The sequence below is a fragment of the Staurois parvus genome, unplaced genomic scaffold (assembly GCF_062004578.1).
Source record: "Staurois parvus isolate SC_StPar_1 unplaced genomic scaffold, SC_StPar_1.0 ptg000414l, whole genome shotgun sequence".
Classification (NCBI taxonomy): domain Eukaryota; kingdom Metazoa; phylum Chordata; class Amphibia; order Anura; family Ranidae; genus Staurois; species Staurois parvus.
The window spans coordinates 4,716,990-4,731,797 of record NW_028318210.1 but is presented as its reverse complement, the minus strand read 5'-3'; the positions used below and the strand labels follow the sequence as shown (position 1 = coordinate 4,731,797).

At 39.2% G+C, this 14,808-nt stretch overlaps 1 protein-coding gene across 5 annotated transcripts in view; it reads right to left on the bottom strand.

Moving 5' to 3' along the window:
* Window positions 1-14,808, bottom strand: part of PAPLN (papilin, proteoglycan like sulfated glycoprotein) — a 149,165-nt gene that overhangs the window by 7,025 nt on the left and 127,332 nt on the right. For all 5 annotated transcript variants that reach the window (XM_089686871.1, XM_089686872.1, XM_089686870.1 and 2 more), the window contains 11 exons: window positions 14,571-14,651; window positions 14,325-14,382; window positions 10,080-10,170; window positions 8,458-8,563; window positions 7,420-7,885; window positions 6,495-6,632; window positions 5,240-5,367; window positions 4,782-4,920; window positions 4,416-4,547; window positions 3,810-3,937; window positions 3,382-3,490 (listed from right to left, as the gene is read on the bottom strand). In XM_089686871.1, the coding sequence (XP_089542997.1) occupies window positions 3,382-3,490; window positions 3,810-3,937; window positions 4,416-4,547; window positions 4,782-4,920; window positions 5,240-5,367; window positions 6,495-6,632; window positions 7,420-7,885; window positions 8,458-8,563; window positions 10,080-10,170; window positions 14,325-14,382; window positions 14,571-14,651 (1,576 nt within the window). The remainder of the gene's footprint in view (window positions 1-3,381; window positions 3,491-3,809; window positions 3,938-4,415; window positions 4,548-4,781; window positions 4,921-5,239; window positions 5,368-6,494; window positions 6,633-7,419; window positions 7,886-8,457; window positions 8,564-10,079; window positions 10,171-14,324; window positions 14,383-14,570; window positions 14,652-14,808) is intronic.

Sequence of the window (14,808 nt, the reverse complement as noted above, 5' to 3'; positions counted from 1 at the left end):
GCTTGTCCACCACCCAGCCACTTGCTCAGCAGAAATCTACACAAACACAGGTGACCACCTTGCAGGAGAAATAAAGAAATAGCTGAAGCCGGAGGCTCAGTTGGGTCACCAAATGGTGGTGTGGGTCATGATGGACCAGCATCTGAAGTGCCTGCCTGGCAATCTTGAATAAGTCATGAAGACCTCAGATCAGTTTGTAGACATGGTGGAGAGATATACTCGATATACAGTATACTACAATGGTAGAGGATCTACTCAAGCCTGCCAGATGACAGTACCCCATTTGTTCACATACACCAAGGTCTTCTACAGTTTCTAGGAAAGGAGCTCTGCAGAACCCTGGCATTAGCACACAAGATGGCTGAGATACATCTACTTCAGCTCCCCAGGGGTCCACTCCTACACAGAGATTGGGGCATATTCTATGGTACCAGTGTTACTCCTGGGGGCATACCATGGCCCAGTGTCCACTACAGAAGAAAGCAATCTGGAGTTATTCAGAGGGCATTCTTTCGAGTTTAAGAAGTTTGTACCACTTGCCTTGATCTTTAGTGAGAGTCATTTTGAGTGTACTCTGCATGTGAACCACCATCCTGCCAGGGCCTTGCTAGACTCAGACAGCTTGCTTATGCTTGTGCATGCAGGGGTGGGAAGAAGGGACAAGTGCCCTAGGCGCAGCATTATGTGAAGAGGAAGGGGTGCACTGGAGCCGAACTGTCCCACACTAGCCTCAGTAACAGGAACGTCAGCAGGATTTATCCCTGACACACTGTGCGGCCGAGAAGGGAACTTGATTGCTGCTGGAGGGAGAAGCCTGCTCTCTTCTCCCTCCACTAGCAGCATGTGGGTGGGAGAGAGGAGATTACCCACTGAAAACACCTCCTTTGGTGTATAGCATCTGAGAGTCAGTAGACTGCCCTCTTTCATGCTCCCTTGGCCAATGATTGCAGTGAAAGCATGTATGTGTGTGTAATCATCTGCCCCCCCTCATTTGGCATGCCACGCTTGTTTCAGTACATCCAGCCCAATGAGTTCTGTGAAAGGTCAAAGCTGTAGAGAGCTGAGTTACAGCAATCCTGGAAGTTAATAGCTGCATGGAGGAACTGATCTGAGCCTCTGCTCTCTACTGCAGTCACCGGAAGGAGAGAGCACATCTTCCCTTACCTACTGCCGATTGTTGTGGGTTAGATTTCAGCAGAGGAGAACTTACATCAAACAGGCTGATAGCATGTAGTTCAGGAAGGGAGTCTTGGAAATTCAGAATGCAGGGAGGGGGGACTGGCAGAGAAAAGCATCACACAGGGATAAGGAACATTGACACTATTCCTGAACTGCTTCCTCATCTTATTATTACTAATTGAAGTTAACAACAGCCAATGTAAAGCAAACCTGACATGAAACAGAGAAGCTGTTACTCATTTTTTTTTCTGAAATGTTAGTTGCCTGGTTGCTATGTTGACTGCATTGTTCTGATTCAGTGGGAGAATAGAGACTGGGGTATCTGAATTTTTTGTCCCGGTCTGGACCTGATGAAGCCCCTGATCAGCTCTACTGGCTGGGGCTGAAGGCTATGTTTAAGAGATACTGTGCTTCTTTCCTCATTTACCAGTTTACTGCAGCAGTGTCACACTTTAAAAACAACTTGGTAACTCTACCTATAAGTGATGTACCATTTGAGTGCATTGCAATGGACCTGATTGGTTCCCTGCTGAAGTTGACCCGAAGATGCCTATACTGGTAGTTCTTTATTATGTGACTAGATGTCCTGAGGCTGAACCTCTCAGAAATACTTCATCTAAGGTCATTCCACTGGAGTTGATGCATAAGTTGCCAAAAACAGGATTTCTCAAGGGGATTCTGAATGACCAGGACACCGCTTTTATGCTAGAGGGGATTGCAGATTTGTGCAAACTCTTCCAAAATAAACAGCTGCCGACTTAAATCTATTACCCACAGACATGACCTGGTTGAGAGGTTTACAAACTCCTCTTAAAAGGGTAGTACAGAGAAATTGGAAGGACTGGAATTACTTACTTCCTGTGCTGCTATTTGCCATATAAGAGAACTCTCCCAAGCAGCCACAGAATGTTTACCATTTAAATTAGTGTATAAACAGAGGTCCTGTGGATTGCTTCATTTAGTGAAAGATAAATAGGATAGTAATACCACTTCCCTAAAAACAATGATAGAATATATCTTTCAAATGCGAGAGATGATCACTAATGTGATGTCATTAGTAAAATAATGTTTACTAATGGCTAGTAATCAATGTCATTCACAGAGTAAATGGTCTAGCTCAACTGTGTTGGTCCCAACCAAGGTGTCTAATTTTGATGTGTATCCCATGCCCTGGGTGGATGAACTGATAGATGTTGGGACCCGCTCAATACAGCACCACGCTGCACCTTGCCAAAGGGATAATGGTAGATACACTTGGCCAAGTAAGCCAGGGAGACCATTTCATTCTCCACTCCTGAGAGACAATTTTAGCATAAAAGAATGTCATTTGGACTACATTTTACCACTGCCACCTTTCAAAGGGTAATGGATAAACTATTTTACCCTCACCAGAAATTCACCTCAGTCTACCTGGATGACATTGTCTGAACCCTGGGAAGATGGGATTCCCAATCTGTGCTAAAAATAACAGTGTTCGGTTCTTTAAAAATGGGGGGTTTCACTATTAACCCTGAGAAATTGGTAGGAAGGAGGCAAAGTACCTGGGGTACATTGTGGGGGGGTAAAGCCCTAACTGAACAAGAGTTAAGGCATACAAGATTGGTCTATTCCACTAATGAAGAAACTGGCCCAAACTTTCCTGAGCATAGTTAGGTACTAGTGGCGATTTGTCCTTAACTTTTTCAGTTGAACAGCTAGTGTTCCAAAAGGCAGGTAGTAGTAGGTGAATGTTTAATGGAACGCTGAAGCCAAGGAAGCTTTCCTGAAGCATAAGGCTGCAATATGCCAACATCCAATGTTAGTTGTCTTGAATTTTGTCAGAAAATTTATTGTATAGACAGACAATTCAAGTGAGTTTGGGAGGAGTCTCGAGGGTAATATGGAAGGGGCTCTCATTGTTTTCCTCAGCAGAAAGTCGCCAGCTGCCAAAAGAAATTAAGCAGTGGTGGAGCAAGAGTGCCTGAGCATAAAATAGCTCTATGTTTGGCAGCAGATCCCGCTTGCCTTGACCGTGCCCTATTGACCTATATGAGACAAAACAACTGTGGGTATAGGATTATAACTTTTTGTTTGTTTGTTTTTGTTTTTTTAATGGTTGAACTAGACGGACTTTTGTCTTTTTTCAGCCAGACTATGTAACAGTATTTATCCGTTAGGGTAAACCAGGTTATTAAAAAATTAGCAATAAGAAATATAACTCACCTTGACCACTGAACATTGATATTGTCACCTTTCACTATACATTTCAATGAAGCCTCTTCACCTTCTAACACAGTGACACCACTGGGCGGCTCAGTGATTTTTAGTTCCCCTGTAGAATTAGAGACATTTCTCACTACCTCATCTGAATTCAACAGGAATTTTCTTGCAATAAACTCAAACCAGTAAAGACAATTATACAACTAAGCATTACATTACCAATGCACATAACCATGGACCACTTAAGGTGGATTTTCTTGGTACGAGGCAACTGAAATAGCCCTATCACAGTTGTTCCTCTGCTACCAGAAATCACTAAATTTTACCTGTAGAAACAGGTGTAAATAGCTATATTTGTGATCTCAAGGACATCTGCATTTGCAGGACATCTGCCCTGTACAAGTTTGCAAAAAGTAGAATGTCTGACTAACCTCTGATTTTTAATTGGATTTGTTTAAAGTCTCTGCGATGTCCATTAGTAGTGGCACATGTATACAATCCAGCATCTTCTGAGCTTACACGACTGATCACCAGTGAACCATCTGCTTGTTTTCTGTATCTGGAATATATGAGTCAGGTAATAGCAAACATTTTAATATGTACCTAAAAAGAAAGCTTAGTTTCAATAACAAATTGTTTAAATTCATAACCAAGCAAGGAAGAGAGTATTGTCAAAAACACTTACAGAAAGGGTTAAAAAAAAGGGGGGGGGGATAGCTTGTCCTATCTATAGAAGTCATACAGAAAAAAAAGACAGAATAAATTGACTTTCATAGTACCCCATGCACATGGTACCCCACCTGGTACTGTGCATTCGTACTGGTACAGGGTTGTTTTAAATGCAACTTTTAGGCAGGCTCATCAGCAGCTGGTTGTTGCAGCTACATATACCAAGCCCTTGGAATAGGCCAAAAGAAGGTATTTGGCTTACTGGGCACTTTTTTGTAAAGAAAAACTGATCAAGAATTTTTGGTTCATCATTTATTACAAATATTCTCAATATAAGCTTTTTCAGACAACTAGTTTTGTCATTTTACCTTGCGGAAGGCAAGGGCAGTCCATCTTTTTGCCATTCTACCATTGTACTGGGAGATATGTGCAAATGACAAGATAATCGTGCCCGATGACCAAGATTTGCTTCCACCTCAATGGGACCAGTCACAGATGTCCTAAACATAAGGAGGAAAAAATACTTATTTTATTATTTATAAAAAAAATAATAGTCAAATGCTGTCGTTCTCTGTAGTGAATTCTTATTTCATGCTTCAGGAAACTTTGGAAAGGTAGGCTTACTGCACTTGTAGATAATGTAATTTCTCTTTGCACTACCTTGTTAAAGTAAAACGTTTTTTCATTGGCAAGGATAATTTCAAAATTGTTGGATTAGTATACAGCTCGCTTACCTTCTCCCAGAGTGCACAGAATGACTACTGTGCAAATTTTCTCTTAACACATGAGCAGTAGAAGAGCCTGCCCTTCGAACATCTTCATTTCTCCCTCTGGCAATTTCATGTGTTTTACGACCTTCATGTGTCACAGTTCCTGCAAAGCCACAAAGCTTAATTGTTATGTGTAGTGGGCTGTGTCATGATGTTGTCATGACGTCTGCTAATCTGAGTTACATCTAAAATGAAACCTCATCACAACTTTAAAAATTCTGAAAAAGGTTCAATAAACTGTGTAAAGAAATAGACCACAGAGATTGACATAACAAATAAATATTTTCAAGCTGAGTTGGGCAATTGTTAATATAACCTTTTGTTTACCTACATTTGGGAATTCTATGAAAATTATATTTTTGAAATTTGATACTGTTCCTATATAGTGTAACAGAGTAGTAGGTGGCAATTAATAAACACACCCCTCACTTGAAGCCGCACTGTGTGTGTTTCTTTATGGTTGCCATTTGAAACCATACAGGTGTAGGTTCCGGCATCTTCAGCTTGGACATTGTTGATCACAAGAGAGCTGTCTGATTGGTAGGTGTGCCTAGAAGAAAACCATAAGGTCAGTAAAATGTTCATTTGACTTTTTGGGAATGGCAACAGGGAAATATGCTTGTTTTATTTGTCCATTATATACTGTTTATTTGATATAAAATGGGTTAACCTCATGCAGCAAATAAAAAAATATCTTAAAGGAACTGACCCAGAACAAATATTCAGATACAGGAGTATGCCTGCATGTGTACCTTTGTCCCGTCTAGTGCTCCCTGAGATCCCCAAAACCTAGGCACTCTATATTAAAAGAAAAGTGACCATCATCCATGTTCACCAGCTTTGGCATGCTACCTTTTGGCTCACATGCCCTACTGTTGACTCATCCCTATCATGTGCAATCTTAATAACCAATCACAGGTATGTACAGAGACACTATACAATTGTTTTAAGAGCTTCGGGCAGCATCCTGAACCTTTCATAAATGCTTTGTAAATACTTGCTGTACATGAAGCTTTTTTTTGAAGTAGAGATCACAAGCTAATGGTAAATAGCTTTAGGCCTCATACATATGTTCTCTGTTTAATGTTATCCTTTTAGTACTAGTCTGAAGAACATTAGATTTAGAGTATTGATGACCCACTGATTTTAATAACTTGCATTTCTGACATTAATATTTTGTGCCACTGACCTGGAGGCAAATGCAACTCAGGAAAATCAAAACTCCATATGTGCATACATTTTTTAAAGATAAAGGGTCAGCATAACAACCAATTAACCTTTGAAAAGGATACAAGCAATGACAACCCCTGTATCTCTCTAACTATGCATATACAGTACTTTAACGCCCCCTGAAGTTCCATTCCAGAACAAACACTTAGAAGGCTTTTAGCAAGCTTTATCTACTGAAACTTGTTAGAAGTCTACTGAAGCCTTTTTTTTTAATAATTTTTATGTCAACCTTTTGTACACTAGAAATGTTTAAGGGGGTAAGAATTAGAATAGGTACTGGATCACAAGTGAATATTACCAGCAGTCAGGTACAAAAAGTTTGCAAAAAAGCAGTTACAACCCACAGGATTCATATTGCTGTTTAGTTAATGTTTGGTGCTGTTTTACCCGACTGCTTTATTCAACATAGAATTACTGTATCACCGAGTTATGAAAAAAAAAACTGACCTGGTTGAGGACACAGGACTTCCATCTTTCTGCCATTCCACCCTGGGGAAAGGGTAATCACTCACTCTGCACAGCAGACGGACAGTTTGTCCAATCAATGACTCCATAGATGATGATTCTGCCTTGTTCAAGATTATTCTAAGAGGTAAAGGAAAATGGACTTTAGATGTCACAAAAAAACTATATAAGGATAGATCACCCTCACAGTTATATCAAGCAAAACGTAGAGTGAGTTGAAATATATTGTGTTTTGTGCATCTTAGTAATCTGTACAACAGGTGTATCCAACCTTTTAACTGTCCTGGGCCACATTGGAAGAGAGATTGCTAACTGATTTTCAGTTAATGAACACTGATATAGGTAATGTCCCCATCTGAGTTATAAAACTTCCTTTTATTAAAATTATTTTTTATTATAGAAGTAAAAGAGGGAAACAAAATGAATGCAATATTTGACTCTGTTGTTTGTAAACTAACACATCAATATCTGGTTTGATGGATGTAGTAGCCTTTCACAATGAATTTCCAAAGTGACCAACAGATATTTTGGTTAGAATTTTGCCTTCGTGTGCTTCACCCTGGAAAATAGCTGCTCCAAAATATAGATGCTGCTGAAAACTGATGATCTGAACAAGGTGTGATTGTGAAGAGATGGATATTTTTCTTTGGGAAGATAAAACGTATAAAAGTCCAGTAAAGGGACACTGTCAATTTTTTTTTTCTCTGGTTGCATGTGTTCACTTAGCAATTTTACAAGAAATTAAAAAAAAAAATCAACATTTTTAAGTAGGTTTAGGATTTTGTGTTGGGCCACATTCATAGCTGTCTTGGGGCACAGGTTGGACACCTCTGTTGTACAATATTATTACATGCCTTACAGTCTCCCTCCTTCTGTATAATAAAAGAAAAAACTTAGGATAAAATACCTGTAAAGGGAAGAATGGCGAGATGTGTCTTCTACTTTGGGTGCATATTGGCTTTGATCAGTGGATGGACCAGATATTCTGTAATCTATACTGCTCTCATCCAAATCATGCCCAGCAAGAATACGGCCTTCTGTGTCTCCATCAAGAGTTTTAACAATTCCTCGATGTTGTCCTCCTGGCACATGTCCCAAACCTACAGATTCATCAACTCCTGGGTTTTCATGTGATAAGCGATCCCACTTCATTCCCCTCTTACGGTATCGATATTCTATTCCAGTTGTCCTCCCTGAGATTTTTTGGCAAGCGTTAACGCATTCCTCTTCACTGCCAAAATTATTTTTATTGCCGTGGCAACCACCGTACCAAAAACGATTACATTTGCCAACATCTGCGACAAAGTACCAGCGAGTAGTCCAGTCACTGCAAGGGCCCAGAGCACTTGATAGAAGACACATTGTTGGATATGCTGGCAGAAATAAGATTAGAATATGAATATGACCATTTAGAGTCATTTGGTGCACACAAGGCTAGTGTAAGCAAAGGTTCAACTCTGTAGTTTACCTCTGATATGTGCATTGTTTGGGATACTCCTGTAGCACAATCTTTGCATTCTGCACAAACTGGGCTATCATTTTACAGTTGATTTCATGCTTGGGGAAAAAAAACTTCAGCTTGCTGAAAATTTGATAAATACCTTTGATATCTGATGCTCTAGAATAAATGTAAATTGTTTCTCTCACAACACCTAAAAGACTATTCTTATGAAAGTGAACCTTTGCCTAAGCTGTGGACACTAAAGTATTCATATAGCCAGGAAATGACATGAGTTTAGTTAGTGGTTTGGGCAAGTAGATGTTTTGTTTGTTTTATGCTATGACTTGCTTTGCAAAGCCATCCTGCATTGAAATTGTTTATTTGCTGCCTTGCTGAATAAAAGTGTGAAACTGATCCTGGGTGTCCCTGTCTTGTGCATAGTTTACCATAGTGCGTTTTAATGAAGAACAGATAGTAACTCCTGGGCAGTCAGAGTGCACTTACGATAACTGGGTTTACTGTGACATCCTTCACCCAGGGGACCAGAAGCTTTTCTGATGTTGTCAAAGCAGCATCCATATTGGGAGGTTCTACATTCTTCAGACGGCATCTAAATCCACAAACAGCAAAAGCTATTAACTATATAAGCACAACCCTAAGGCTCTTGTATTATGGTCCTTTATTCCTGTACACATAAGGATTGATTTATATATTGGAGCATTGGGAAAATAGAAACCTTGTTAACTAACATTCTGATGGTTTCTTTTTTATTTTATCCTTCAAATAAAAAGTCAAAAAGTCTAAGGCCTGAAAGGCACAACAACTAATTTTCTTTTACCAGTTTTCACAGTCCCTTATGTTATAAACTGCTTTCTCAGTTTATACCAATACAAGAACGCACAGTTATAATTTTTAACAAAGTACCATACAGTATTTTTATGGCTATGGATAACTCACAAATCCTCTCACTCCCCCATTACTATGTATCCTACATAGACTCATAGTGGTTTAACTTGATACATAAACATGTGTCAGATAACAATGATGTTTTTTATTTAATTAATATTAATTTCACTGCACTTTATTACATGGCTTTGAATGCTCAGATATAGTACTGTATTCCATTTGAAAGAGCACAAGTCTACTTACCTATTTTGAGAACTGAACCATCATTCATGCAGCTCATCTATCTGCTACAAGCCAAAATATTTGCAGACAAATTAATGAAATACTTTTTAACTTTAATGATCTTCTAGAACTTAAAAAAAAGTTTGGCCAAATGCAGATTCACAGCAAATCTGGCTGAACAAAGGTGAATGGATGTTCACTGTGTATGGCCAATTTGAGCCACTAAATAAACCAAAGCATCCATTCTCTGGTAAAGGGATCCTTTGTAAAGAAGGTGAATTAGTGACAGGTTCAAAGAGGGCAGCAGATTCACTCCCATCTACACTCCCTTCCATAGTACAAGTCATCTGGACCAGGAAGGCAAACATGACTCTTTGTAATCATATGGTTCACAGCTATATTGATGCACTGTGTAGTCTTAAGGCAGAATTTAACCTGGACTTAACTATGTCTAAGATACATCTATTATGATGCAAGACTTGGAAAAAGCCAAGCATGGTAGCAATTTAGGTTATTCTCATTGACTGGCCCATTTGCTCAGTGACCTTCTGTTACCAAGGATCCTCTGCATCATTACAGCAATAAGGCTGTGCAATATGTGGTCATGCTCCTATTACTGGTCGATTTGCTTTGCAATCAGATGACCTGTACTCTAGAATGGTGTGTAGGTGGGCCTACTATCTTCTCTGTAATGAGAGTGAATTGTTAAGGTGTCCAAAGGATCCCTGAACCAGGTAACTTGCATACATACTGGGTAAGTAACTCAAGGTATTGAAGCAAGAGGGTCAGCATAACAGCCAGGCATCTAGCATCCAGAGAATGATAAATAATGGTAGCCTGCATGTTTTTCCCAGTAAAAGTTCGCTTTAATGACTTACAAGCAGCGCCATAACAGTACCTGAGTCTGTAATGCATGATCTCATCTTAACAAACATATACATTATATGTGTATTTAGTTGGCTAAAGATAAAAAAAGGTAGCATCATGAATGCACGTACTTGAGGGTCAGCTCTTGGGTTCCTTTCACTGGGACATCCTTCATTGTTATAACCCTGGGCAGGTGTCACCCTATCTGGGCAGCAGCTATATCTACAACAAAATAATAAGCCACAATCAAAGATTCTCTGTTTAGTGTGTTATGCTCCATTATCCTTATCCTGATTAACAGAACTGGCACATCCAATCACTTTTAGTGGTCTGTACTAAATGGATAAGCAGTAATTAGCAAACAGATTTTTACTAGAATATTGTATGATCAGTCTACCGAAACTGGTATTTTGTATGGTTATCAATTTATTTTAAATTGCAGAAGGAACAGAACATTTGCACAGAGGGAAAAAAAATGGAGTCTTTTCAAAAACAAGATTTTCTTTATTTAACTGATATTTGTTGGGATTGGCATTAGAAAGCTACAGTTTGCCCCCACACCCCAGGGTGTGTATCCATGTCAACTATGGTTCACAGGAAGTGGGTTGAAAGACACCAGCCACTATTCAACCCGTAACAGGAGCAGCAATGGTCATGGTTACATATACATAGTTAGTCTGGTTGAAATAAGACAAACGTCCATCTAGTTCAACCAAAAAAAGGGAAATAAATGTTTATACAATCCTATACCCACAGTTGATACAGAGGAAGGCAAAAAAACAATAAAGCATGATCCTGTTTTCTCCAGCGGGATAAAAATTCCTTCCTGATCCCCCAAGATGCAATCAGATATTCCCTAGATCAACTATACCTATAAATGTTAGTATTCAGTTATGAGATGTACATTCAGGAAAGAATCCAGGCCTTTTTTTTAAACAATCTAGAGCTGGCCAGAACTGGCTCTTGAGGGAGTCTATTCCACATTTTCACAGCTTACTGTGAAGAAGCCTTTCTGTATTTTCAGATTAAGTCTCTATTCCTCCAGACGCAGAGTACCCCCTTGCCCGCTGTGATGATATTAAAGTGAAAAACTCTACACCATGTTCATGTTGATCATATCCCCCCTAATCTCCTCTTCTCAAGTGAGAATAAATTCAGTTCCTCTAATCTTTCCTCATAGCTGAGCTCCTCCATGCCTCTTAATAGTTTGGTTGCCCTTCTCTGTACTTTCTCCAGTTCCCCAATGTTTTTTTTTTGTGTGAATTGGTGCCCAAAACTGAACTGCATATTCCAGATGAGGTCTTACTAATGATTTGTACCGGGGTAATATGATATCTCTCTCTCTGGAGTCTATACCTCTTATATTACAAGAGAGGATTTTGCTCACTTTAGAAACCGCAGCTTGGCATTGAATGCCATTATTAAGCTTGTGATCTACCAGAACCCCCAGATCCTTCTCCACCATTGATTCCCCCAGTTGTACCCCCCTAGAATGTATGATGCATGCCTATTCTTAGCCTTTAACCATGTGATCAGCTGTGTCCAATGACACAGCAGATCACAATGTAAATACAGTTGCTGGTTATCGGCTGCAATTTCCTCACACTGTCGCAAAATATATTAACAAAAAATGTCAACTCTATTATTATTGCAAGAAGTTAATACTTGCATAATGAAGTACTTTGGGTTTTATATTACTATATTCTATCTCCATATACATATTTATTTTATCTATATTAATTGGTTTTAACAATGAATACATATTGGTATATATTATGGATATTATGTTTTCAAAGTTATAAATAATTAGTTTGAGTTCATTATATTACGTCTGTATGCTACAGAAGAAGTTAGATAATTAAGAAATCTCTGTCAGCACCTGTGGTGGTGAGCTCTTAATCCACAGCTTGGGGTTCCCCGGGGCGTGGAGTCTAAGCCCCAGCCTGCTTGTTCACCAGAGCCCCTGATGGTGGGGATGGACTTGGAACAGGCTGGAACCAGGTTGCGGCCCCCAGGTACACCCAGCTGTTGTAGAAGAGACCACTAGTGGGAGCAGGGTGCAATGAGAGTAGACTAGGAGATCCAGAAGACAAGCCGAAGTCGGGACAAGCGGAAGACAAGCAAGGTCAGGAATGAAGCTGGGGTCGGTACACAGGTGGACAATGTAGGAGAGAAGTCAGGGACAAAGCCGGGGTCGGTACACTGAACCACTAGACCGGATACTTGGAAGCCCACTGGGGAGCATAGACAACAAATGTTGCTCAGGCAATGTGGGACAGACTGAGCATGTCCTAAATAGACAGGCAGACAAGGAGGCGGGCCAGGACGTGATGAAAGGGAAGAACATAAAACCCAGGGAATACCAGCCGGTGCCCATAAGTGAGCAGAGAGACACACACATGTGAAGGAAACACAAACAGCAAGGAAGTAAGACAAAGCAACAGGAGGCTGCAGGCTAACTTGTGACAATCTCAGTACAAATGACCTCACCGAATGTCTGTAAGATGTATAGGTAGAATGTTTTTTTCCTTTCTCCAGAATCACTTTGGTAATGCATTATTTTCAGTGACACTGGTCCAAGTTTGTCTAACCAGTTCTATCACCTCTTAAATTTACAGTTTTTACTACAAGCAAGGTTTAAAGGTCAACACAGTGTGAGAAAACGCCAAAACTATTCCTAATCCTATACTGCCCACTTCATGTGATTAGGAAAGAAAATGATATCTAGTGTGACATCAATATTAGGCAAAATAAGCAATGCCCACCTAGTTTTTTGGGGAGATAAAAGTTAAGAAATGGACAGAGATGAACACAAGAGAGGAGGCAAGAAAACAGAGACACACAGAAACACACACATTAGCTGGCAAAACAGCTGACATCACTGATACCAGAGAAAATATTGGTAATGTATAACTTTCATTTTTCTGCAAGCAGTTTGTACCAGCATTTTACCTCCAGCTAAATCATTTAGTCTGATATATGGATAGCACCGGAGTTGATGTGAAATGATTTTAACTGTAGTATTAATATTTCAATTCTCTGGGGGGAGAATTCTCTTTTAAATATCCCCGAAGCTAATTTCAGCTTCTAGTCAATGGTTTATCTGGGTATACATGACAAAGTAGACAACTTAGTGGAACATTTGATTTGCCAAGGTACACGTTGAGTTTTGAATATTTGGTTGTAGAGAGATCACGTGATCGATTTGCATAGCTGTTGTCATATGCTGCGGAGTCACTGAGAGTTTTATACTCAGCATTTCTAGACAGTTGATTTTAATTCATTAATATTTAAAAATAATTGCTGGTTCGAATTTGTAACCATTATTTTGGATTAGATCATTGTACTGCTATTTTAATTTTTTTTATTATTTATCATCAGTTATTATAATTTATTACCATTTTGCACTGATTTTTATTATTAACAAATATATATTTTTGCACATTATTGCTTTTTATTCAATCTTCAAATTAGCGCAAATAAAGACCTCGGATTATCAGTTGATTTATGAAACCTAGTATGGAATTTCCTTAAGTCCAGATCCTTGCCTGTTTTCATAAATTATATATTGATTATTTTCTCAGAGCTAAAGTTCTGACCCAGCCCTTGTCCTTGAAAAATATGCTCTCTTAAAGTTCAGTGTGTTTTTTTCTTTCCAGTATGTGTTTGTTGCTCACACCTTACCATGTTATGGTTACTGCTACCCAGATGTTTTTATATTAACATTATTAATAAGCTCTGCATGGTTTGAGATTACCTGGTCCAGCAGAGCATCATTTCTGTTTGGGGCCTCTATGAACTGTCCCATAAAATTGTCTTGTAATAGGTTTAGACATTTTTGTCCTTTAACTGTTCCAGCAGTGCCATTTTGCAATCATAATTGATAATTAATAATTAAATCATAGTTCTCTTTATGCACCAAAGCTTCCAATTCACCTATTTCCATGGCAAACTTCTGCCATTAGTGAACAAACACTTTAATTTATTATCACATTTTGCTTTTGTGTTTTGCATATCTTTTTAAGTAGTACACATAGTACTATAATTTCCAATAGTTATTTGTAACATGGAAACCTTCTTCCACCCTCCATTAATGTCTGACTCCTAACTGACCTGTCCCTCCCATTGAATTCTAGTTCACCCTCCCCTCTCAATCCTAGTGGTAAGTCTGCTGGGGTAGTGCCAAAGAGGGGGTGATTGTTTTTTCTTTTAAACTGGAATTCCACATACCCTATAGCAACTACACAGAGTTTATCATTCACAGTCTGGATAAAATAACAGTATATCCACATCTCACTGATTGTTATATGCCCCATTTTTAAATTATATAGTGCAGATGCTGATGTGGTCATAAAAGTGTATGATTATGTGCATACCTTGTTCTCCTGCAATCATTGTTGGGAAGAAAATTGTCATCTGTTTCTGGAGAGCGGGCTGTAAAGATAGGTATACAAACATCTCATAATTCTTACAAGGGATTACTTACATAAGTTAAAAAAAAAAAAGAAACAAAAAAGAAGTTTCACATTTCACCAGACTTCCAATAGATGTGCTAAATAAGAGAAGGCCAAGGTACCATGTAAGCCAGAGGAACTAAAGCTAAAAAATATGCAAGTACTTACTTGGATAGTCCTGCTTGAATCGTGTTAACACAAATTGATCTGAGTTATCATATCCCCAGGTATCTTGCATACTGGGAACATCTACAAACAGAGACAACACATTATAATTACAGTGTAAGATAATACCAACCAGGGGTGGACTGACCATTTGGAAACTCGGTTGGAAACTCAGGCACTGCCTGAGGGCCCGGGGTCAGTAGGGGGTCCCATGAGATGCCCTTGGTACCTTTTTCATAGG